At 35.9% G+C, this 26,569-nt stretch overlaps 1 protein-coding gene and 4 non-coding genes across 5 annotated transcripts in view; all 5 read left to right on the top strand.

Moving 5' to 3' along the window:
- NOP58 (NOP58 ribonucleoprotein) overlaps positions 1-26,091 on the top strand; it is a 36,196-nt gene extending 10,105 nt beyond the window's left edge. Inside the window, exons 2-15 of the mRNA XM_007935053.2 lie at positions 3,266-3,342; positions 4,810-4,862; positions 10,579-10,700; positions 12,729-12,865; positions 14,055-14,119; positions 14,503-14,637; positions 15,459-15,604; positions 16,464-16,590; positions 17,697-17,860; positions 18,820-18,954; positions 19,242-19,303; positions 24,138-24,271; positions 25,476-25,633; positions 26,041-26,091. Of these exons, the coding sequence (XP_007933244.2) occupies positions 3,266-3,342; positions 4,810-4,862; positions 10,579-10,700; positions 12,729-12,865; positions 14,055-14,119; positions 14,503-14,637; positions 15,459-15,604; positions 16,464-16,590; positions 17,697-17,860; positions 18,820-18,954; positions 19,242-19,303; positions 24,138-24,271; positions 25,476-25,633; positions 26,041-26,091 (1,566 nt within the window). The remainder of the gene's footprint in view (positions 1-3,265; positions 3,343-4,809; positions 4,863-10,578; positions 10,701-12,728; positions 12,866-14,054; positions 14,120-14,502; positions 14,638-15,458; positions 15,605-16,463; positions 16,591-17,696; positions 17,861-18,819; positions 18,955-19,241; positions 19,304-24,137; positions 24,272-25,475; positions 25,634-26,040) is intronic.
- On the top strand, positions 4,147-4,235 carry LOC122149548. Its single transcript, XR_006163198.1, has one exon. It is a non-coding gene; the product is annotated as a small nucleolar RNA SNORD70 (small nucleolar RNA).
- LOC122149543 lies at positions 4,977-5,063 on the top strand. The gene has a single exon (XR_006163191.1). It is a non-coding gene; the product is annotated as a small nucleolar RNA SNORD70 (small nucleolar RNA).
- On the top strand, positions 15,656-15,740 carry LOC122149564. The gene has a single exon (XR_006163206.1). It is a non-coding gene; the product is annotated as a small nucleolar RNA SNORD11B (small nucleolar RNA).
- Positions 16,732-16,816, top strand: LOC122149562. The gene has a single exon (XR_006163205.1). It is a non-coding gene; the product is annotated as a small nucleolar RNA SNORD11 (small nucleolar RNA).
- Positions 26,092-26,569: the final 478 nt, after the last annotated feature.

The following is a 26,569-nucleotide window of genomic DNA, read 5'->3' as shown; positions in this document are numbered from 1 at the left end:
GGCCTCCTTTTGAGCCCGGCAGGGTGGTCAAACTAGCCAATCATAGCATCAGAACTCTAAGCACCTGAGAGAAAGTGGGCACCTCCCAGAACATTGTATTGTGCTACGCTCAACAGAAATACTCCACCTGGATAACTTTACAATCAGCTTCTCAGTTGCTCATTCCACCACTGAGTTTACAATGACTTATGGGTAGAAAAGCCATATTAAGTAATTTACTACACTGCAGTTGTTAACAGAGCGTGTCTTGCTCCATAAAATTAAATCTTGAATGTTCTGTTGCTGTTTTCAGTTACAGTTCAAAATTAAGTTAGTGTTTATATAACCTCCTATGAGAAATATAACTAAAGTCGGTTTGAATATAGTGCAATTTTGACTCATTTATAATTTGGAATTGTAGTACTTGATTCTTTTTGAGTAAAAGCAGACATCCAGCGTATTCCAGAATTAGATTGTGGTGATAGTTGTACAACTTTGTGAATATACTGAAAACCACTGACTTGTACACTTAAAAAGGGTGAATATGGTGGTATGTAAATTTCAATTTTAAAAAATTATCTCTCAGCGTCTAAGTACAAGTTTAGTAGCTTCCTTTCGCATATTTCAGAATGGAGTATAAAGTTATTGGTTGTGGAAATTTATGCTTTTATGGAAATGCCCTAAGTTATTTTCCAAACATTTTTAATCTCGAGTCACTCTAGAGAATACCTGTTAGATCATAACCTAGTGTGTACATACACTTTAAACAGTTGATTAATCTGTAACAGGATGTGTGTGTGTGAGTATATATATGAAAAGAAAGTCAATTAAAATGATTACTATGTAAAGGAACTATTGTACTTATTTCTAGAACATTAGGAATACTCAGCTTACAATGTGAGCACACGGTATAAGACTAAAATCTTTTAGTCTTAATTCATCCCAAACCTTTTATGGCTGTGATTCCTTTATGGTAGCTACATGTGGCTGTTGAGCACTTGAAATGTGACTAGTGTGAATGAGGGAATTTTTTTTTTTTTTTTTTTTTAGTTTCAATTGATTTAATTTAAATAATTACATAGAGCCGTGCAGCTGTGTAGCACAGCATTGTGTGTCTTTCCTTTCCTCAGATTTTGGGAAAAGATAATAATTCACCCATTATAAATATACAATTTGATATATTTTAGTAAAATATGTGCAGTTGTTCAGGAGCCCTGGTGGCACAGATGGTGAAGTGCTCGACTGCTCAGCTGCTAGGTGAAAGATTGACGATTTGAAACCACCTAACAGCTCAGCTCTGGTAGCATAGTGGCTAAGACACTTGACTGCTAACCAGAAGGTTGGCGGTTCAAACCCACCAGCCACTCCTCGGAAGGAAGGTTGGGCAATCCTTCTTCCGTAGTGATACTGCCTCGGAAACCCAAGGAGGGGTCGCTATGAGTCAGGGCTGACTCGATGGCACATAACAACAACAACAGCTCAGCAGGAAAAAGACCTGATGGTAGTGCCTAACACATTTGACTGCTAACCAGAAGGCTGGCGGTTCAAACCCACCAGCCACTCCTTGGAAGGAAGAGGGTAATCTACTTCTATAGAGAGAAACTGCCTCAGAAAACCAAGGAGGGGTTGTTATGAGTTAGGACAAACTCAACAGCAGTGAGTTTGGGGTTTTTATTTTTTTGTGGGTTTTTTGGATCTGCTTTTGTAAAGATTACAGCCAAGAAACTATGGGACACTTCTATCACATGGGATCGACTATGATTGAGCACTTAACAAACCTGTGTCAGGGAGGGCATAAATGATGGTACATCTGTCCAGTGAAATTAGAGCTTCCAAGAGATTTGGCCCCAGGCAGCTGTGCCCCATTTAAAGATGGATGCCCACTGGCACATTTGAAGCTTTTTGGCCGCCATCCTTTATCAAGAATGGCTGCCTATTTACTATAAAATAAATATGACTCACTGCCCTGAGTCAATTCTGACTCAGTGACCCTGTAGGACACAGTAGAACTGCCCCATTGGGTTTCTTTCCAAGGCTGTAAATCTTGGTAGAAATAGACTGCCACATCTTCCTCCTGAGGAGCTGCTGTGGGGTTCAAGGTCTTAACCTTAGCCGAGTGGTTTAACCACTGCACCATCAACTCTCCTTGCCTGTTTCCTACTTGGATCAGAATCAGAGATTTGATTGCTATGCAACACATAGTTGTCCCTGTTTTCCTTGGCCATGACTGAACAGTTCTGAAGCTGTTCGAAGCCCTGAATGCCATCAAGCAGCTGGTTAAAAGAACCTAGAATTATGTCCATGATAGGGTAAGTATAGCGTGATTCCTAAAAACATGCATAAGTAACACGCTGCCTAGACAAAGTCTTAAAGAATGTGTATAAAGCATATATACCCAAATGTTAATGGCTGTATTTTATAGATTAAAAATGTCCCCTCTCCTTTTTTTTTTCCTTTCAACATTTAACATTTTTCTTACATCAGGTATGTCTTACAATATCTAAGTTTTGTTGAAGTCCGTAATTTCATGGGAGGGTGATCACAGCAGTAAGTAACAGAACGTTCCTGGGTGGTACAAATTTTTTTTTTTCTATCGAAAGAGGGTAGTCTTTTGATGATATTTTATGCATATGTTATGCATTGATGGTGATTGTGAGGAGGTTGGCAATCACTGGTGACTCACTTTTGATTCAGGGCCATTCTGTGTGTGTCAGTCTTTTGGTTAGCAGCAAGCTTGTTAAATCATTTGTGTCACCCAGGGACTCTTTGTGAAGGGGTTACCCAAAAAACCAAACCCACTGCATCGAGTTGATTCCAACTCACAGCGACCCTTGTAGGGTTTTCAAGGCTGAAATCTTTACAGAAGCAGACTGCCTCATCTTTTATCCGCCAAGCAGCTGGTGGGTACAAACTGCCAACCTTACGGTTACCAGCTCAGTGTCTTAACCACAGTGCCACCAGAGCCCCTTTATGTAAAGGGGTTAGAGGCTCCTTAAAAAATAGAAGATTCTCAACAGAGACCCTAACTAGATCTGGATTCCATTGGGTGGTTGGTTAATAGACAACCTGAACCACTAATTTGACCAAATATGTATGTTGAGTTAAAAGAAACTGGTTGGTTATTTCAGAGAGAGAGGAGTAGCTTCCATTATTCTCAGTTTGCACATGCAGTTGTATTTATTGCACTTAACTGTATATGTATACACATAGAGAGAGAGAGAGTGTGTGTTTGTGTGTATGACTAAGCTATGCCATTTAAAGAATATTATTTAAATATTTTTTGCAGGTTCTAAATGAGAAGAAACTTCAAGAGGTTGATAGTTTATGGAAAGAATTTGAAACTCCAGAGAAAGCAAATAAAATGTAAGCGATCTTGAAATGAAGAATTTAGTGGTTGATATTTAGGGTTTATTTAAAACATGTTTTTTTTTCCCGACTTGTATATTGGTATATTTATTTATAACTTCTTGTTTTGAAATCTATTTCAAAAACAGCATAGGTGTGAACATAATTATGATAGGTGTTTCATTTGGAACATAGGCCATCTTGGGTAATTTGTATTAGTTGCAGACTAGATTGGGAAGCACCCATAATTATTTTGTAAGATTTTTGAAAACACAAATTATTACTTAAGTATAAATTTCTGTTAGAAGTAATGAGTGTCAAACCCAACGACTCAGCATACTAAACAATTCAGGAAACAAAATACAAAGGTACTTGATATAGTACTTATAGTAGCGAAAACTCAAATGTCTTGTTGGCTTGGAGCAAAGCTCATGATATACTGAGAAAATCAAGTTTCAGAATGATTTTTATAATATAATTCCATTTTTTCAGTGTCCTTGTGTAGTATTCACTTACATAAGTATAGAAACATATGAACAGATACAACCTCCGGAGAGTGGAAATGAGGATAGGGAAGAGTAGACTAGGATAAACTTACTACTTTTTCTGAGGTGGGGAGAGGACACTTTTTATTATTATTATTTTTCTTAAAAATACACTTATTGTTAAGTTTATATTAAGCCTCCTGCTTCCCCACACTCCCCCAGCCAAGTTCCCTTACCACATAAGAATACCTTGCTTCAGAGATACTATTTAAGGCGTGATGGAAGACTAGTTTTCCTTTTTAATGGTTATTTGCTTCAGTTGGCTGAATTAACCTGATTCATTGTTGTCAATGATGTATTCTGGTTGGAAATGAATCTAAATGATCTAACTAAAATATTCGTCACTACCACTGAGATGACAATGAATTCAATTCAATGTATGTGTGATTATTTTAATGAAAATGGTGTTCTAAAGCCCAGTACTTATAATTTGTAAATATTTAACAGAAAGACATGACCGAGCCTGTTAACATTGAGTTGATTCCAATTCATAATGACCCAAAGGACTTTATTCAGAGTCTACAACCTTCTCTATGTTGTTGTTGTTGTTATGTGCCATCGAGTCAGACCCGACTCATAACGACCCCTCCTTGGGTTTCCAAGGCAGTATCACCATAGAAGTAGAATTGCCCAACCTTTCTTCCAAGAAGTGGCTGGTGGGTTTGAACCACCAGCCTTCCAGTTAGCAGTCAAGTGCCTTAGGTACTATGCTACCAGAGCTCCTACAACCTTCTCTATAATGGTCCAAATATTGCTACCCCAGTGTTTTGAAAAAACTAGTCGTTTGGTGAAGAATAGCAACTTTGCACCATCACACCCAGTGACAGGCTAGTCTCTTATTGGTGTGTCCTTTGGAAACAATCCAATATCTCTTTCCCAGATAATGTGGCTTTTGCAAAATCATTGTGCCCGCATGACAAATTTGTCTGTTTTGTTTCAGAGTAAAGCTAAAACATTTTGAGAAATTTCAGGATACAGCAGAAGCATTAGCAGGTAAAGTAAAAAAAGAAACATAAAAATAACAAAATTAAAGATTTAAAAAAAAATCTTGGCAGGTTGTTTTCTTTATTAAAGGGTTGTTTGCTTCAGTTGCCTAAGTTAATCTTATTCAATGTTGTCAATGATGCATTCTTGTTGGAACTGAATTGAACTGATCTAACTCAAATTCGTCACTACCACTGAGACAACATTGAGTTAGCTTTTTTCATCATAGGGCTACTTTTTCCCCCTCCCAGTGTGATGAGAGGTGAGAAGTGATTAAGTTGCTCTCCCTGTGGAAACCCATAGCATAATGCTGAAGCACAATTCAGTAAAAGCTGTTCTACAAGGGACCAAGGTAATGTGATCAAGTATACCACTTTCTGATCATTTTAATCCAAGGGTGAAGTTGAAAATATCCCAGATTCAGCAAGGGGGTTAGGGAAGTAATAAAGCTAAGCAGTATACATTTTTATTTTGAAAAAGCATATTCTGTATAAAAAAGATTTAGGAAAACTAACTTTTTTTTTTTTTTAAATACAAAAACTACAGAAAGGCATAAGAGTTTTTGCTTATCTAAAAGAGGCTAGTCCTCAGGATAGGACAACAGAGTTACATTCATGAGGTTTATTAACCAGGATTGGCTTAACAGGCATTTGATCTTACAGTCTTTAAGTTAGAGAAGACAGTCAGAAAGACATAAAACCCAAATCACTGATCTTTACATTTGCTTAATTGAAATTTTGCTTCATTTGTCATTCAACTTCTTGGTGGTATAATTTGAAAACAAAGGATCATAAGGAAGAATATAGCTTAAAATTATGAAGAGTGTGGCTGGTCCAAATATTTTCTTAGTTGACCACAGTAGAGAAAGGATATAGTTCTTTTAGGAAAACTGGGAAGCCTAAGTAAGTATGCTGGAACACTAATGGATATTCCAGTGGGATGGAGGGGTAGGTTGAAGGGGAGGACCCAAGAATGGGGTTATTTAGAAAATATATATTTATAGAGTGCTTCATCAGCAGTTAAAGCCTCATAGGCATAAAGCATAACTAGAGTAATTTTAACATGAAGGTTTAGGTTAAAAAACAACCAACCATATCCACTGCCAGCAAGTAGATTCCAACTCAATAATGATTTGATTCCTGTCTATTCCACCTGGCAAGATCCTCCTGATGATAGATTCCGTTTATGTTGATGAAAAAAGGTATTTGCAATGAAAAAGTTGCTGTTGGTGTACAGTTTTATCATGTGATCTTTAGGGGCATTTCTATTAACAAGGCCATATTTTCCAACTTTCACATTCCAGTCACCAGTAATTATCAATGCATCCTGATGGCATAATTTCTTGATATTTACATGAGTGCTTGATGCGTAAATTTGTATAATGGTTGTATTAACTGGCCTTCTTATAGACATGTGGATAGTATCCAATCACTGATGGCATTGTACTTCAGGAGAGAGATTGAAATGTTCTTTTTGATGATGAATATGATACCATTCCTTTTCAATTTCATGTCAGACATGGTATATACCATATGATTCCCTGGTTTAAAATGGCCCATACCAGTCCATTTCAGCTCAGTAATACCTAGGATATCTATCTTTATGTATTCCATCACTTTTTTTTTTTTAAATTGTGATATGGGTGAAGGTTTCAGAGCAAATTCACTTTCTATACAGCAGTTCACACACATGTTGTCTCATGATATTGACTCCTATTTACCCCAGTGCAACAGCTCCCCTCCCACTTTCTCCCCATAGTTACCTCTTCCCTGTGTCCATCCCTCCATGCACTCCTGCCCCCTGAACTGTCTCTCTGTGCATAAACAGCCCTTCTTTCTCCCATGATTGTTCTCTCCGAGGAGTGTATCTACTTGAGGTAAATGTTCACCTCATATGCCTGTCTTTTGTTTGGCTGGAAGCCACAGGTGTGGGTTCAATTCCAGACCTGAAGGGCAGCTAGGGACCATAGTCTCAGTGGTTCTACCACGCTGTATCAGACCAGCAAATCTGGTCCCCTGGTTTTTTTCCCCCCCAAATGATTTTGAGTTTTGTTCCACATTGTTCTCCATCTCTATCCAGGATCTCCTACATAGACCCCCCTCTGAGTGGTTGACAGTGGTAGCCAGGCACCATCTAGTTCCTCTGGTCTCATAGTCATGTAGGCTGAGGATCGCATGGTGTACCAGTCACTAGGACTAATTGCTTCCATGAATCTTTGATTTTCTTCATTTATCCATTCCTCAGTTGATGGACACCTAGGTTGTTTCCAGCTTTTTGCTATTGTAAATAGTGCTGCGATGAACATGGGTGTGCATATGTCTGTTCTTGTCATGGCTTTCACTTCTTTAAGATATATACCTAGTAATGGAGTGGCTGGATCGAATGCTATTTCTATTTCCAACTTTTTAAGGAATCGCCATACTGCTTTCCACAGTGGTTGTGCCATTTTACAGTCCCACCAGCAATGTATGAGGATCCTGATTTCTCCACATCCTCACCAGCATTTGTTATTTTCTGTCTTGTTGAACTTTGCTGCTAGTGCTGGGGCAAGATGGTATCTCATTGTTTTGATTTGCATCTCTCTAATGACTAAAGATCATAAGCATTTCTTCATGTTTGTTGGCTGCCTGATTATCCTCCTTGGTGAAGTGTCTATTCATGTCTTCTGCCCATTTTTTAATTGGATTATTCGTCTTTTTATTATTGAGGCGTTGGAGTCTTCTATAAATTCTAGAGATAAGTCCCTTGTCAGATAGGTCATTGCCAAATATTTTTTCCCAATCTGTAGGTTCTCTTTTGACTCTTTTGGAGAAGTCCTTGAAAATTTAATTTTTAGAAGGTCCCATTCATCTAGTTTCTCTTCTGCTATTTATGTATTTTGAGTTATGCTTGACAGTCTATTTATCCCATATATTATTAGTGCCCCTAAATTTGCCCCTAGTTTTTCCTTGAAGAACTCTGTAGTTTTAGGTTTCACATTTAAGTTTTTGATCCATCTGGAGTTTGTTTTTGTGTATGGTGTGAGGTACATGTCTTGTTTCATTTTTCTGCAAATGGATCTCCAATTTTGCCAGCACCATTTATTAAATAAGCATTCTCTTCCCCACTGAATGGATTTCAGCCCTTTGTCAAAGATCAGCTGACCATAGGCCGATGGATCTATTTCTGGGTTCTCAATTTTATTCCCTTGGTCTACGTGTCTGTCATTGTACCAATATCAGGCAGTTTTGACTACTGTGGCTATATAGTAGATTTTGAGATCTGGCAGTGTGAGACCTCCTACTTTGTTCTTCTTCAGTAGTGCTTTGCTTATCCGGGGTCTCTTTCCTTTCCATATAAAGTTGTTGTTGTTACGTGCCGTCGAGCTGTACCCGACTCATAGTGACCCCTCCTTGGGTTTCCGAGGCAGTATCACTACAGAAGTACATCTTCCTTCTGAGGAGTGGCTGGTGGGTTTGAACCGCTAGCCTTCTGATTAGTAGTCAAGTGTCTTAGCCACTATGCTACCAGAGCTCCCGTTCTAATTTTCCTAGATTCATACTTCAAACATTTCACTTTCTAATTATTAATGACTTTTTGCAGCTGTTTGAGTTGTGCCGTGTCAGCATATGACAGTCCCAAAAATTTTACTCCATCTGCATCATTCATGTCAACTCTACTTTAAAAAGGCAGCCCCTTTTCAGTCATATTTTGAGTGCCTTCCAACCTAAGGGATTCATGATTCGTGTTCTGACACTGTATCAGTGTTCTGCTATTCATAAGGTTTTCACTGACCGGTTTTTATAGAAGTAGATCGCCCAGTCCTCCTTCCGAGATGGACTTAGTTTGGAAGCTCCCTGAAACCTATCCAACATGGATGATCCCGTTGGTGTTTGAAATGCCAGTGGCATAGCTTCCAGCATCACAGCTACGTGCAGACCACCACAGTACGACATACTGACAGATGTGATTTTTTTTCATACATCCTGAATAATCTGCTTCAGGTGTTTCTGACTGATCCTTATTAGGCTATTAGTAATTTTACCCAGATAGGAAGCAGGGTTTTTACTTTAATAGATAATATATGGATCACATAGAGATTGTCTGATACTCTCATAATTGTTGTCTTATTTAATCCTTAAAATAGTCCTTTGAGGTAGATGATAGTATCTTTATGAGAATGTTACACTAAGTGGAAATTTAAAGTTTCCTCTCTCCCTTATTAATCTAAGTTCCATTAGGGTGGAGACTGTTCTTTACCATCAAATCTCTAAATTCTAGCACAGTAAGTGGTTACTGAATGAAATTAGTGAGGTCTGTCAGGAATCCATTCATAGAAACTGTATGGTACGTTTTCCCATCTGCTTTTACTGCAATGTTGAATATCAGCTTATTCTTAAGAGAACAGAGTCCTTTCCTGGGAATTATCCAACTGCCTGCCATAACACAGTTTAGACCTGTAATCAGAACTATGGCTGTTGATAATCAGGAACGTTTTCTTCATGCCTGAACAATATTGTGTGAATACACCACAGTTTTTTCATCTTCCTATTGTTGCTTCTCTCCTCTCCCACTCTTGTGGGAGCTTGAATTAGAAGCCTGTAGTGCAGGTAGCCAGAGCAGGAAAGGCTGGCAGTAGTGTCATGGGCTCTGGCATAGGTTGCTTGTAGCTGCATTTTAAAGCTGAGTGTCTCTTGTGTGTGGCTGCAATTTCCTGGAGAGTTCTTGATGGACCTGCTTAGCCAAGCCTATTTCCTTCAGCAGCAGCAGAGCATACATTTTTAAACACCACAGTCTTATAAAGATTTTGATCGACTATGATAGGATTCTATGTTGGCATAGAAGTTCAAATATATCAATTGCTTGCAGAGGTTTATTTTTACTCTTGATCACTTTGTCAACTTTTGAGTCTTCCAAATAGCCTCGGTAAAATTTTGGGCAGTCTACATTTGGGGGTGCTCAAAAGTTGCTGCAAAGACAGAGCAAACACTTGATTTCCCCTTATCCATGTTACCACCCCTGTCATAGCAGTCTTGGAAAATACATATTAAGAAAAAGGACTTATCTTTTTAGTAAAGGGGAGAAACAGTTTTATAAATACTAAAAGCTAGAGTTTTCACTTTGAGAAATAAATGTTAAAATTAGAACCTAAAAAAAGTAGTTTGAATCTTGGCTTCTCATAGAGTTCCCTGTAAGAGTTGTGTGGTAGCCAGATTTTTTTTTTTCTTCACCTTTTATCTTCCCAAGTAACAGGTGGAATGGACTTGTAATTGAAATGGAAGTATGTCAGGAGGGCAGAGCAGGTGCCTGGCTGCTTCAGTACAAACTGCTTGGCCTTAAAAATTATGTCGGACTCTCCTTCCTACCAGGCATACTTTAGCCTCAGACAAATATCAGAGGAGGTGTTAGTCCATGTAGTCCAGAACATGGAAGGGTATGACTAAGGAGGGGTGAATTTGTTAGTCATACCAAAACATTGTTTCCAAGATTGTTTCTAGCTTTGAGTTCATGTCATGTGACCCAAGGAGAAGTGCTCTGGAACAGAAATGGGGTTGATTGTTGAGGAGATCAAATGAAATTGTTACAGCCATAACTAGTGAAACAGTTTTACATTTATTTTATTTCAAAGTAATATTAAAACAATCCTTTTGAAATGAAACCTGTGTTATTTTTAAAACACATTTAAATGATATCTTAAGCTCTCACAATAATGTGATAGTTAACTATTTTACTTTTTCCTGAAAAGCATTCACAGCTCTCATGGAAGGCAAAATCAATAAGCAGTTGAAAAAAGTTCTGAAGAAAATAGTAAAAGAAGCCCATGAACCTTTGGCTGTAGCTGATGCTAAACTGGGTGGGGTCATTAAGGTAAGATCATGATTTTCTTTGATGTGTCTTAGTCAGATCTCACCATACAGCCTAGTCTTTGAAATAAGCATTTATGGTTTATTTTTCGGTATTAGAAATTTTAGAGTTCATAATAATGTTACTATCTCTTATTGAGTAAAATTTTAGAATTAGTATTTAAACTTTTCTTAAGTTCTTGTACTTAATATTTTTTTCATGAGGTTTAAATAATAATTGATTTCCACTAGGATCAGGAGACAAAGCATATGTAAATGATGCTTGTTTATTTTAAAAAATACAGGTAAATAAAATGATGGCAAAATTATTTTTATTTTTTGATTGAACATGCGTTTTGAACATGTGTTTGTTAGAAAACATTACTAGAAAGTAGAGTTGCTAGAGTGTGAAAAGATGGGAAAGTATGCCCCCACGCTCAAAGCAGAACTGTCTGAGAGCTAGTTTGGTAGGTTTGCTCTTCAGTAGTTTGAGTGGGTGTTATATGGACTGATTATGTTCATAAACATACTCCTAATTCATAAAATAAAGATTATATTATGTTGTAGGTCTTTTAAACTTAATAATAAAAAACTTAAAAGAATAGTCAGCCATACAAGATCAAGAGGGTAGTAGCATTTACCCAGGTACAAAGCGAAAGAAGGACAAATGGAAAGGGTAAACACAGGGAGGAAGTGGGAAAGAGTGTTAATACATTGTGGGGATTACAGTCATTGTCATAAAACAAAACACGTACGAATTGTTGAATGGAAAACGAATTTTCTCTGTAAACTTTCATTCAAATCGTGGTGGAAAATAAATAGAGATTGGGGTATTTTCTTTCTCCTCTAAGGTGAATGGTTTATTTAAGAAGTTCATTGAAATAAGTGATTGCTTCTAATACTGCCAGGTATTCTGACTGCCAATATGAATCAGTTAAAAACTCAAATTTTAACTTTATGAATTGAGCACACATTTTCAGCATCCTAGAACTGGAGCATTATTTCAGTTTGTGTTAAATTGAGTTCTGCTTATACATATTATGCTCAAGAGAATGAAAGCCTATGAGAATGTGTAACAAACAATACTGCGTGAGTGTGTACACATATGGTATAAACATGCTCACAGAAGGGCATATTGTTGCAGGTGGGATTACAGGTACGTGAAGTTTTATATTTTAAGTTGCTCTATTAAAAAACTCTTTTTTACAGTGAACAGCTGTTACTCCTATACCATTAGATACTTTGTTCTTAAACATAATGCAGTATACACAATTTTGCATGTCTGCCATTTGTATGAGATGAACTAGAACTGTGAAGATCTGTGTGACATTAGTAAATGCATTGCAAGTAAGAAAATGAAGCTACACATAATAATTTACTACCATTTTTGTGGGATATATAAAAATTTTAAACTATTTTATAGTATGTATGTGTGTGTGTGCAGCCATACATATTAACACATGTACATTTGGGAGTGTATTTATGGGATGCTAATAGTAGTTACTTATCTATAGGAAAAAGACCTTAGGCTTGGAACTTTGACTTTTCATTTAGTACTCTTTTTGTACTATTATTAGAAACTTATGTATTTATTATTATTTCAATTAAAACATTCAATTATATTAAAAATCAAATTAGGACACACAGAAAGTTTAACCTTTCAATGTATCATTTTTTTAATGAGATATTTACATGGTAATAATGTTTCTATTATCATTATTATTTCTTTTTAATTTTTAAAAGACATTAATATGCAGTAGTAAAAGGCCTCCTCAAACTAACAAAAATAAAAACAAAAAACAAGACTACTAGCTCAAATTGTATTTGTCTTTTCATGACTTTTAATTCATACAGTGAGGCTGCCTTCCAAAACTTGTACCAGTGTTGACTTCCAACAATATATTGAAGTGTTTGCCACAGAGACAACTCAAAACTATGCTTTTATATCAAACTGAAAAGAATTCATGTATTTAAATGAGTGCTATTTTACGTTTAAGAAATGGTCTTAAGAAAGCTTTCTTTGTACTTAATACAAATGTTCTTGTTCATATAGGAAAAGCTGAATCTCAGTTGTATCCATAGTCCCATTGTTAACGAACTTATGAGAGGAATCCGTTCACAGATGGATGGATTAATCCCTGGGGTAGAACCACGTGAAATGGCAGCTATGTGTCTTGGACTGGCCCACAGGTGAGATTTGCTGAACAATAAAATCCACTTATTTTTATTTAATAAGCAGAACATAATTCTAACCATACTAAAAAATACTAATTTAATCCTCATAACAGCCTTTTGAGAGAGTAGCAGTCTTATCCTCATTTTATAGATGAGGACGTGATGCCCAAAGTCAATAACGTGGTAAGTGATGAAGCCAGAAGAGTTTCTAGAATGAAAGTATTTAACTGTCCATGTTTAAGAAGGGGTCTCTTAGAAGAGGCATTTCTGCTATATATACTGTGACATGTATGTGGCAAAAAGCTTGACATTCTGTGAAATTGTGCACTAAAAATAACAGGGTTTCTGAGGGAGAAATGGGATTACGGGTAGCCTGCTCAGAACTTAATGCAGCTTTTTAACCAGAGCATTATCAAAAACAATAACATTATTGTCACAGTTAGAAAGACATATTACATTTATGTTAAAGAAATAATTACAGTAAACAGAAGTCTGTGCCTTTAAACAGAAAAAAAAAGGTGAGCATAAATTAATGAAAGCGTGGAGCCACTGAGTTATAGAGACAAGACCAGAATGTACAACGATCAGGAAAAACATAATAGCATTTCTAAGAGGAAAAGAATAAGTAAATTGAGTCAAGGTCTGGCTATGGGATTGATGGATATTGTGTACACTAGCAGTTGTCTTATATTAAGAGTGGTTTTTGTCCCCTGGGGAATATTTGAGAATGTCTGGAGATATTTTTGATTGTTACAACACCAGGGTCATGATACTAATAACTAATGGGTAAAGGACAGGGATGCTGGTAATCATCCAATAACACACAGGACAACAAAGCATTACCTGGCCCAAAATGTCAATAGTGCTGAGGTTGAGAAACTTTTATGTACAGTATTGTTCCTCCATGCCTGTATATTTTAGGGTGTTAGAGTGCTGTGTTCCTTCTTCTCTAGTAATAAAAGGCAATAATGTGCTACAGAAAGTCGCATGAACAATTGATTTTACACTATACCAATATCATTATCCTATTTCAATCTGTACTTTCTTGCATAATACGCTCCTATTCCACTGATTTTCCTACTTAGTAAAAATGAAAGTAAAGCAATATTTTTAAGAGGGATTTGAGTAGATTTTTTAAAAGATACTAATTTAAATTCTTTTCCTACATGTTATTTTACTAATTTATTTATTCCCTTCTTTCCAGCCTTTCTAGATATAGATTGAAATTTAGTGCTGATAAAGTGGATACAATGATTGTTCAGGCAATTTGTAAGTATAGTACTTGTGAAGTCTAATTTATGTTCCTCATAGATTTTTCCTATTGAAACTTTTATGGTTCTATCTGTTAAGAAATAGAAGAGAGATTAGCTAGAACTTCAGTAGTGAAGTAGATAAATGGGAAAATGCTGACTAGAAAAGAGAAATTACATATGATTTGACTATTTGAAGACAGGGTGAATCAATCACACTATTAAATGAACACATTTGTTTGTCCCTGAAACATGGTAAAGCCATAAGTGGAATCTGTAGTTTTTATATTCTTTTTTTTCATCATGTCATTAAATGGTTTCTGGAAATACCAAAATCTTTAACAAGTCTCAATTTAAGTAATCCTCTTAACTTCCATTTTCTTTTCATTTTAACTGACACAGCCTTGTTAGATGACTTGGATAAAGAACTGAACAATTATATTATGCGGTGTAGAGAATGGTATGGCTGGCATTTCCCTGAATTAGGAAAAATTATTTCAGATAATTTGACATACTGCAGATGTTTGCAGAAAGTTGGTGAGTAACTTGTTTATCCTTTGAGGCATTGATAATAACTGAATTTATTTGCATCTTAAAACTTGGGTTATAAGAAGTTTTTTTCTTTATAATGCATGCCTAAATACCATAAGATAAGTTAGTGGTTTTGCCTTGCTTTTGCTAAACTGCTACATCAGAATTTTAGGAGGAGGACTTTTATATAAGTTTGTGAAGTGTTGCTTTACTGTCCATTAGTTTTCCCAAAATAAAATTTAGTAGGCCTGTGGTGCGGTAGACAGCATGATTCCCTAATTTGGTTTTTCTTAAAATACATTCTTGGGTTAGATAAGTCTCAGTGAATTTACATCTCCATCTGTGCATCTAAAGATTTGGGGAGAAATGTTATAGTACTAATAAATGTTATAGTATCTAATAAAGTAGCTGATTACCATAACTAGTACTGGAACCTAATGTTGTAAATGAATATGGACTACTTGACTCTAGTATTGTTACCATATTACTACCCCAAGAATACCTACTTCTAGCTTGTTCACTTCAGTCAAGCCTTAGCTGCAAAGTACTTTTGCCAATAGTTTTAGTCCTGTCCTTCCTTTCGTTCCAGAATTTTGTTTTGGTTTTACTCTATCTAGAATCTGTTTTTTGGAGGGAGAAAGGGTAAAGGGGTGTTTATCTCTGAAATCAGTCCTCTACATAAGGAAACCTTCTAGGTCAAATGTGTTCACTTTTTGTTTTGTTTAGGCATCCTTTTCATTGGCTTATCTCTTCTTTTGACTATTTGATGGATTTTATATAATTTGTTGAAGAGTGATTCTTCTTCATCCTCTGCAAAAATTCCATAGGCGACAGGAAGAACTATGCCTCCGCCACACTTGCTGAGTTACTGCCAGAAGATGTTGAAGCAGAAGTGAAGGCAGCTGCAGAAATATCTATGGGAACAGAGGTTTCCGAAGAAGATATTCGCAACATTCTGCACCTCTGCACCCAGGCAAGTGGATAAACATAGAAAAAAGAGTTGTGCTATAGAATACTAATTTTCTGATGGCAGTGATGATTTATCTTAATTGTTCACCTGAAATGCAAATATGAGGGTGTACAGTCAACTACCTCATCTGATGCTATCTTGGTTTTTTTTATTTGGAAGGGATAAATATGTATTAAGATGAAGTTAGAAGAGTACTATTCAATTGTTTGTATTGTTAGCATTATGTGAATAACGAATTACCGAAATTCCATTAATAAGACTTGGGTTATTTGAGTTTTATGTTTTTAGGAGCTCTGGTGGCATACTGCCTAAGGCATTTGACTGCTAACCAGAAGGCTGGCGGTTCAAACCCACCAGCCACTCCTCAGAAGCAAGGTTGGCCAATCTACTTCCATAGTGATACTGCCTCAGAAACCCAAGGAGAGGGGTCACTATGAGTTGAATCAGACTCAACGGAGTGAGTTTGGTTTTTTGGCATAATTTTTTTACTCTCTAGTGAGTTTTTTTTCTCAACTTTGAGTACAAACATACCACAGTTACAAAGAAGATAACAGAAATGTATAGCTCTTGGAGCTTTTATAAAATACAGTAATCATTGACTAATAATTTCAGGCAGTGGGCTAAGTGATTTCCATATGTATCATCAGTGATTTCGTACATTATATAACCTTACGACAGCCCTGTGAGGGTATGTACTTCATCTTACAGGAAACTAAAATTAGGATGGTTGATTTATCTGGATCACAGCTGCTCTGTGATAATTTAAGACTCCAATATTTTAGACAGACATTAATTTTATATCACTTTTTTCCTTTTAATCAATAAGATACTTATCACATACTCATTTTGTTCCTTATTCAAGGTGATTGAAATCTCTGAATATAGAACCCAGCTCTATGAATATCTACAAAATCGAATGATGGCCATTGCCCCCAATGTTACAGTCATGGTTGGGGAATTAGTTGGAGCACGACTTATTGCTCATGCAGGTGATTTTAATGTAATTCGTAAGTGTGGGTTTTTAGAGATCTGGAGTTTTCTGAGTAGGTTTTATTTTTTAAAATCTTTAAATCTCATTTATTAAATAATCAAAGGATAAAGATGGTATATGGGTGAGGACTAAGGGCCAAGTGTTCAATGATGATTTTTATTTGTTTGCCTGACATCCTTTTTGGATAATGAGGGCATCTTTAGTCACTACCTCTTCTGAGACACTTATGGTCCATTATCAGAATTTGTTACGGTTAATTATATTATTCAGATGAATATGAGAGGATAAAATCTGTAGCATTTTATCAGATTAAGATATGAAAACAGTTTTAAGAAATCAAAACAGGTGATGATTTTGAATCTGTTTTACTGTTGAATATGCTATTAGTACATATTTGATTTTCATAATGTTTTGAATAGCTGATTTATAATCAACTTAATGTAAGTGTATGGTAATATAAATATGGTATGTATACTATAATAAAACATTATATAATTAAATACCTGTAAATATAATGAAATACTAATTATTATTTTTTTAATTATGGGGATACTATTGGTATCTGTCACAGAAAACCTTAAGTATTCTACATTTCTATCTGTATCTTCCTCATTCATATCTTGAAAGAACAGGGTAAATAAAGTATGGATAATTTATCACACAGCTTTTCTAGTAGTGAGATGTCCTAATTAGTTTCAGTTTATTTGTATATTTCTTACCTAAGCAGCAGAATATTTGACATTCAAAATAAATCTCAGAAAATAGAGGCTAGATTACTATATGACTACTTATGTTTATATACTTACTCCACTTCCATGATATGCTAATGAGTTAGAATAGTAATATGTTTCAGGCAAATAAATAAAATTGAATTAATAAAATAAGCTTACCCCAGTTGGTCATAGAAATTCATCACAACTATCTGATCATGCTAAGGAAGGAAGCACAGGTGCTGCATCATCAGAATTTTTTAACGAATTCTGAAAAGCAGAATTCTGTGTGGCATCATACTTTTATTTTCTGTGGTGACTGTGATACTTTTGCTTAACACATGGAACTTTTAGGTGCTTGGAAGTAAACTCTAACTTTTTATTTCTTTTCTAGGTTCTCTTTTGAATTTGGCCAAGCATGCAGCTTCTACAGTTCAGATTCTTGGAGCAGAAAAGGCACTTTTTAGGGCCCTCAAGTCTAGACGGGATACCCCTAAGTATGGTCTCATTTATCATGCTTCACTTGTAGGCCAGACAAGTCCTAAGCACAAAGGAAAGGTGGGTTACAGTTTTGTTTTCACACACCCCCCCCCACAAAGTAGGGCTGTTTTTCTTTTTCCCTAACCAATCCATTTTCCTCCTGTAATGTGCAATAATATCTTTCTGTTGTCTCTTTTTCATTCGATGTCAAAGGATGAATTCCTTAATGTAAATAAAAAGCACCTTTGGACACAGAAAGAAAAGATAAGAAATTATTATTGGTCTTATTATAAAAAGCCATTTCCTTTTGCTAACTTAATTTTTCTATAAACTCTGAGATAAACACTTGTAGAAGGGGAGTACTTGTGTAGAGTTCAAAGCTGTATCTGTATTTTACCTTTGAATTTTGTATAGAGCTCCCCTACAAGGCCAGTTTACTATTTGCTTGTAATTTTTAGAATCCACTTTCAGATAGAGACAGTGAGTGGCACACAGAAAGCACTGTTTGACAGGAAGACCAATTTAACATCAAAGTTTATTAAATTATGAAGAATAATAGCACAAACACAGTGGCATAAATCATTTGCCTGAACCCGGAGCAGAGATGAGGAAAATTGGTGTCAAAATGTTAGTTAGCTTGAAAAAAGATCCATAGATGTTGGAAGGACTTTTAAGGGGAAAAGAGTCTACACTAGTTCTAGATAACCTCAAAGAGTAGAATTAGCATCATTGATTATAAATTAAATAGGAAGACATTGAAAGTATAGTTTGAGCTTGTTTTAGACATGAATTGCTACAAAGTTATTCTCCAGAGTAATGGAGGTGATATATAAACACATTGGACATTATATTGTGGCAAAGATTCAAAATATAAGATGAATGACTGAAATATAATACTATGGTATTTATTGTTTTTTAAATTTTTAAATGAATGGGTGCTATGATGATTTGCTATAATTTTCTAATAAATTAATGGAAGGAGTTTTATATTCAACTTGCAATGATTTGAATGCCTTCAACTTCATGTTCTCTATTAGATTTCTAGAATGCTGGCAGCCAAAACTGTTCTGGCTATCCGTTATGATGCTTTTGGTGAGGATTCCAGTTCTGCGATGGGAGTTGAGAACAGAGCCAAATTAGAGGCCAGGTTGAGGACCTTAGAAGATAGAGGGGTAAGAGCCACATCCTTGCTATTTGTAGTTTTTAAAAATTATTTCAGAAATGTTACCTGTCGCAAGCTAATAAATTAATGAGGTTTGTGTACTTAATTACTTGCTTCAGCTTCTAAACAAAGACAGTGTACATTTTAGTATGTGAAATACATTCTTTCTGTGTTTCTTGTTAAGAAGAATTGATATATTGAACATGTTTACCATTAGGATATGGTATGCAAAGCAAATAATCAATTAGTGTTTCTTGTCAGCTTAAGAGTTTTACTAGTTTATCTTGTCCTTCTCAGATAAGAAAGATCAGTGGAACGGGAAAGGCACTAGCAAAAGCAGAAAAATACGAACATAAAAGGTGAGTAGTATTTCAGGGAGGATACATGAACTGTTTCTATTTTCTTGAATGTTAATTATTAATAGTAGTTTTTTATTATAAACTTGAGCTCCTCACTATCCCTGTAATTTTTTCCTTTGTCATTTACAGTATTCCATGTTCACTTCTGGCTTTTAATCATCATATAAACATTCTTTATTGTTGTAATAGATATACATAATCTACATGTTTATCTCTTTTTTCCTCTCTTAATTGTTCAGAGTTCTTTCTATAGTGAAACCTATAAAAAGTCAAAAGACTAGTCTAAAAATGGTTAATGATAAGCTTCATTAAGTATTCATCCCTCACCGTGAAATTGATGAAAACATTTGTGTGGGGAAAGGTGTTTTGGTTTCTGAGATCTATATTGGTAAGGTTCTGATGAGATGGGCATTCAGGTTTTTTTTTTAATGTGTTTTATTGAAATATAATTTATGTACACTGAAATACATAAAACTAAAGTGACATGGGTCAGTGCTTTTGCGGGGGGGCAGTGTTCCTCCTCTCCCCTCCCACCCCTGGTAACCAACAAAGAAAATTTCCTTCCATATATACACCTTTCCTTGCCTTTTTACAATAATGAACTAATACTATGTTTCTCCTTCTGTGTTTGACTTTTTTCACTGTGCATAGTGTCCTCCAAGTTCGTTCATGTTGTACAGTCTTTTGAAGATTTGACGTTATTCTTTAGGGTTGCATAGTATTTCGTTGTGTGTACATACCATAGTTTGGTTATCCATTCCGTTGATGGGCACTTAGGCTGTTTTCCATCTTTTTGCTGTTGTAAATAGTGCTGCAATGAACATGGGTATGCATATCTCTGTTCTTGTCCTGGCTTTTGCTTCTTTAGGATATATACCTAGTAATGGGATTTCTGGGTCAAATGGTATTTCTAATTCAGCTTTTTAAGGAATTGCCATACTGTTTTCCACAGTCGTTATATCATTTTATAGTCCAACCAGCAGTATATGAGAGTCTCAGTCTCTTCACATCCTCATCAGCATTTGTTTCTGTCTTGTTGAACTTTATGCCATTAGTGCTGGGGTGAGATGGCATCTCATTGTTGTTTTGATTTGCATCTCTCTGATGGCTAATGATCATGAGCATTTCTTCATGTATTTGCTGGCCGCCTGAATATCATCTTTGGTGAAATTTGTCTATTCATGTCTTCTGCCCATTTTTTAATTGGATTGTTAATCTTGTGCTGAGTTCATTTTGTTTATGAATCATGTTACCACTCCTTTGTTGCTGTTGTTTTAGTATTTGCTAAATATTTATGCTTATCTCTTCTTTTTTATTTTGATATGAAGGTGTATCATTTTTCTTTGAGGTTACCCTGTGATTTACAATTTTCTTCCCAAGTTTAGAGTAATCTGTTCTATCTTGCAGTTGTCTTGATTTAGAAGTTCTGTAATTACACAAATTTTTCCCTCTTTTTGAAGTTTGTAGTTGTCCTCATATGTCAATTGATGTCTCTGGTTCCCAGTTTAAAATCTTGTAGGCTTATTTACTTTGGATACTTCTATAACTGGATTGGTTTCTGGGTTATGTCATTATAAGTGTTAATAGTCAGTTGTTGTTTGCTATTGTTGGTTCTCTGTCCAAAGGACTCCCTTTAGCATCTCTTGTAATGCTGGTCTGGTTTTAACAAATTCCCTGGAAATACCTGATTTCACCATCACATTTGAGGGATACTTTTGCTGGGTATATAATTCTTGGTTGGAAATTTTTCTCTTTCAGAGTTTTATATATACCATCCCATTGGCTTCTTGCCTGCATGGTTTCTGCCGAGAAATCCGAGCTTAGTCTTATTGGTTGCCCCATGTGTAGGTAACTTCATTTTTCCCATGCTGCTTTCAGGATTCTTTCTTTGTCTTTGGTTTTGGTGAGTTTGGTGATGCTATATCTTGGTGATTTTCTTTTGGTGTCTATTCTGTTTGGGGTTCGTTGGACTTCTTGAATGGATATGTTCTCATCTTTCATTACACCAGGAAAATTTTCTTCCAACAAATCTTCAACAATTTTTTTCTGTGGTTTTATTTGTCTCTTCCTGTTCTGGAATTCCTATTACACATAGATTATTCCTTTTGATGATATTCTACATGAACCGCACGCTTTCTTTATTTTGTTTTGATCTTTTTTCTGATTGATCCTTTGTCAGAGAAGTATTGAGATATTTGGCTTCAACCTCACTAATTCTGTCTTCCATTGATTGATTTCTAGTCCTTTGCCTGTTCATTGTGTTATTTATTTCTGAAAATTTAGTATTCGTCTTCTGGATTTCTATGTGTAGATTTTGTATCATTTCTACTTTTTCATTTATTTTGTCATTTTGTTCTTGTACTGTCTTTTGAAATTGATCTAGGGTTTTCTCTATGTTTTCCTCAATTTTGTCAGTGTTTTCCTTGATCTGTCTGTCAGTTCATTAAAGGTACCTAATTATAATTCTTTTGAATTCCTCATCAGGGGGTTCCAATGCTGCATCTTCCTCAGGGATGTGTCTTAGGTCTATATCCTGGTCCCTTTTTTCTCTTGTTTTATCTTACTTCTTTCTGTGGACTGTGATGGTCTGTTGTCTCCGAGGCATTGTGACATTTTTGTGTTTAATTGGTGATTGTATGTTGGAGTGACTTGCCCACGATTTTCATTTTCTTTGTTTTGTTTACATGTTATCTGTGTAAGCAGGATATAGTGCTGTGCTCCTCCCTTTGCTAGTTGGCAGCACTTATACACTCACCACCTGTCTCCTTTCTTATTGTCAGCCTCCTGTATGTCTGTGCCATCCTTGGCAAACGGAGCCTATTCTTAGGTCCTGTTTTCATTCAGGTTTTTCCAGTGGTTGGCGCCTTACCCACTTTTGTATACTTCCTTTCAAAGCTCAGGGCTCCAGGATTATCTTCTGTATCTCTGTCAATCAGTTTCTCCTTTCTTTGTTGAAGAAGGCCTGTGTAGCTTGTCTGCCTACTCTGCCATCTTACCAGAAGTCGAGATGGGCATTCTGTTGTACTTATACATGGAAATGGAGTGTGGTATAACTTTCCTGGGGCAATTTGACATGATAGATCCATTAGCTTTAAAAACTGTTTATTTGTTGGTCTAATAAATTCTTTTCGGAATCTTCTATGGATATAATAACAAATTTAGGCAAAGATTTATATAGGAAGATTCTCTGTAGTGTGGTCTATATTATTAATCCTTTAAGAATTCTAATAGTGTAATTTTATTAGTGTGCAAAGGGAGCAGTGTATAATAATAACTATATGTATATATTTATGTAGACACGTTTTTAAATATATTCAGAAAATTGTGTGGTTTTTTTATATTGTTGTTGTTGTCGTTATGTGCCGTCAAGTTGGTCCCGACTCATAGCGACCCCTCTTTGGGTTTCCAGGGCAGTATCACTACGAAGGAGGATTGCCCAACCTTCCGAGGAGCGGCTGGTGGGTTTGAACCGCCAGTCTTCTGGTTAGCAGTCAAATGCTTTAGCCACTGTGCTACCAGAGCTCCTTTTTATATTATAGGAAGAAAATATATATAGTTACAGGCATTAACAATTTCTTTTATATTGTGTGAACTTTCCAACTTAGAAAACAATTAGACATAAATTACTTCTGTAATTTTAAGTCTATTTAATTTGTTGTGTTTCATTGAGGGGTAAATCTGTTCCTTAATTTATAAATGTTTTGTAAACCGTGAAAGTTAAATAGCCATGCATGCATCTGTAAGACAGCTTCAGAAATAGAATATTTGTTTTGAACAAAAATGTATGCTCCTGTGCCGTTATGCTTACTACTTGAAACATTATGCAATTAAAGCGCCAGTTAGGAGAATTGATTCACATTTAGGTATGTAGTATTTCCTTTTTTGACTTTATACTGTGTCAGAACAAAAATAAACCTTAGGCTTTAGGGAATCTTTATCCATGTGTATCTCTCTCTTATTCTTCTGCTTTGTGAGATTTAGTGTTGAAGGCTTCTATATAAAACTTGATTTAGATTTATTACCCAGTCATTGTTCTGAAACTTGAATTGGTTCAGTTTTCACTTTCTGGTATAGTGAGGTTGATATAAAGAGATTTTCTCCATTTCTCTCCTTTGCTGATGGAATATTTTCCTATACTGTAATAAATACATATATTACTAAGTCAGAATTCATTTAGCTTTTCACTTCTCTCAAGGAGCCCTGGTAGCACAGTGGTTAAGCTCTCCACTGTGAACTGAAAGGTTGGCAGTTTGAACCCACGCAGTAGCTCCAGCGACTCCATGAGAGAAAAACTGGTGATGTGCTCTGGTAAAGATTACAGCCTAGAGAGCCCTGTGGGGCAGTTCTACTCTGTCACATGGGGTCACTATGAGTAGAAAATTGACTCAATGACAGCTAACAACCCCACTGAGTGTGACTGGCCAACTTGAAGATTAATACCCTTTACATTTTAGAAACTATAGTCTTTGTTTTTAAAAAAAAAACAAGCTCTGGTGGCGTAGTACCTAAGGCATTTGACTGCTAACTAGAAGTTTGGTGGTTCAAACCCACCAGCCACTCCACGGAAGGAAGACTGAGCAATCTGTTTCCATAAAGATTTACTGCCTCAGAAACCCAAAGACTCACCATGAGTCGAGATTGAATCAGTGGCAGTGAGTTTGCTGTGTGGTGTTTTTGTTTTGTTTTTTGAGTTTAGTCTTCATAAACTATCCCAAAGCCACTAAAATGAAATAGCACTGTGTGCTTCTATAAGTATAATCTACTGGCATTTTCTTTGAGAGTTATCTCAATTACAGATACTGATAGAGATTTTCTAAAACTCTGGCTTTTTCAGTGAGGTTAAGATTTATGATCCTTCTGGTGACTCCACACTGCCAACCTGTTCTAAAAAACGTAAGATAGAACAGGTAGATAAAGACGACGAGATTACAGAAAAGAAAGCTAAAAAGCCCAAGATTAAAATCAAAGGTTGGTTTGAATTTTTTCTGTCATTTATGCTTTTATTCATTATGAACTACATTAAGTCTTAGAGGAGTACATGCCATTGACCTTTATTATGAAGTCACTCAGATCGAAAGCTAATGGTGTTTTAATAAGCTATTGTGTTGTCTGGGAATATGATATTGTTAAATTTATTAGACTTTACAATTATGTGAGAAGCATTTCTTTTGATATGTAGAATTAAGTGTTAGACTAATTGTACCAAAATTTTATTTCCTACCATGTGAACTATTAATAAGAATTAGCTTAAAATAAGAAAATAATGTTACATGGCTTCTAATTGGTGAAACTTTTTTGTTCCATAGTTAAGAGTGAATATAGGATTCTATGGTAGTGACTTTCTTCATTGTTTCTCTTACATAAAGTGGACTAGAAGAGTAACATTGGGTCACTGGCCATCATTCATTTAGTAGCTGCTCAACAATGAAGTAGGCTATCTTACAGAGTTGCTGAGTGCCCCATTCCTTAGCTGTACCTGTGTTTATTGAGTACTGAAACAGCTAGTCTAACAGGAAGGACAGGCATTAAAGTAATGACTGAATTTTCTGGTTTCTCAGTAGCTTAGTGGTCAGAAGTATACTATTAACAGATGTGGACTGCTACCCTGCCTCTGCCATTTGTCTGATACGGAGAATATATGAACAAGTTATTTAACTTCTGTTTCACTGTTAAAAAGTAGAGATCACTAAACTTACCTCATATTGTGAAGATTAAATGAGATGATAGCAAAACCAGGCGTAGTACCTGGTGTATTACTGAAGTAGCATTTCAGCGTAATAACCATTATCACTATTACCATTATTAGCACTACTAAGGCATAGTATTATAATTCTGTTTTGTCAGGAGAGGGCTAGAGAAGCTGATCTGAGAGTGAGCTTGGGTAAAGAAATAAGAATTAGAGCCTGGATAAGCAGGTAGAAGGAGATCTGTGCTCCTGGCATGTAGAGAGCAAGAGAAAAGTATGATGAGATGATATGGGAGGTCTTTAGAAGTAGACAAGCTGGGTTGAGGATGGGTGTGGAAGACCATAGAGTACAGGTAGAATGTTGGTGGCTTAGACTAGATTGAGAATTACCAGTGCTTATTACATAGTAGGTTAAATTGAGCAGTGTTGATTCACTTACCTGACACAGTGTTAATAATTGCTTTCTTTATATTTAACTGTATTCAGTTGAAGAGGAAGAAGAAGAAGAAGAAGAAGAAGAAGTGGTACTAGTGGTAGAAGAAGAGGAGACCTTGGTGAAGAAAAAAAAGAAAAAGGATAAAAAGAAACGCCTTAAGGAGGAACCAGTTTCTGAGGAAGAACCATGCACCAGTGCGGCAGTTTCAGTATGTTTTTAATTACCAGTGTGTTGTTGGCACAGGCAGGATCTCTGTATCTAATTCACTGTAATGCACAGGGCCAAAAAACGGGTAGGCATTTATAAAAATGGTTTTCATTGATGGGGTGGTAAAATTACAATATTGCCTTGTACTTACATTTATAAGAGGCCATTTCCCAGACTAGAATACAAAATAAGTTTGCTTTCAGATACAAGAAAAAATGATTTGTTAAAGATTTATTTTCATGAGAATGGCTTTTATAGATTTAGATTTCATAAGACTTAAAAAACCTTTAAGTCTTTACACCATGACTTTTTTGAAAGGAAATAAAATCTATTTTGCTTTTTATTAGAAAAAGTTATTATTACCTTTATAATCACAGCTCTTTCAAAAGCCTTATTGGTTATTTTCAGAGTCCAGAGAAAAAGAAGAAAAAGAAAAAAAAGAGAGAGAATGAGGACTGATCGAAGGGAACTCTAATCACCTGGACACATGCTCAGGATGCAGTCGGGACTGTACCAGAGATGCCATCTACATACAGAGGGGAGGCTGAATAAAGTCATCCGTAGTGTTTCAGTCCTATGACATTTTGTGTCAACTCTGTTTAACCTTGTTAAATCATCATTTCTTAGAGTCTTTGATACACAAATAAAAATATTTTCTTTGTATTTTAAGATAGTTCTGTGGTCTCTTTATATTTCAGATAGAGAATATTTATCCCTTTCTATAGATAATATGACACCTGAAGATAATTGTTTTGATTATATTTAAACAGTAGGAGCTCTGGTAGCATAGTGGCTAAGGCACTTGACTGCTAACCAGAAGGCTGGCGGTTCAAACCCACCAGCCACTCCTTGGAAGGAAGGTTGGGCAATCTACTCAATCTACTTCCGTAGTGATACTGCCTCGGAAACCCAAGGAGGGGTCGCTATGAGTCAGGTC

Source organism: Orycteropus afer, unplaced genomic scaffold (assembly GCF_000298275.1).
Source record: "Orycteropus afer afer isolate SDZICR_OR568_19922 unplaced genomic scaffold, OryAfe1.0 scaffold00002, whole genome shotgun sequence".
Taxonomy (NCBI): domain Eukaryota; kingdom Metazoa; phylum Chordata; class Mammalia; order Tubulidentata; family Orycteropodidae; genus Orycteropus; species Orycteropus afer.
The sequence above is the reverse complement of the archived record's forward strand: the minus strand, read 5'-3'. Positions and strand labels throughout refer to the sequence as shown.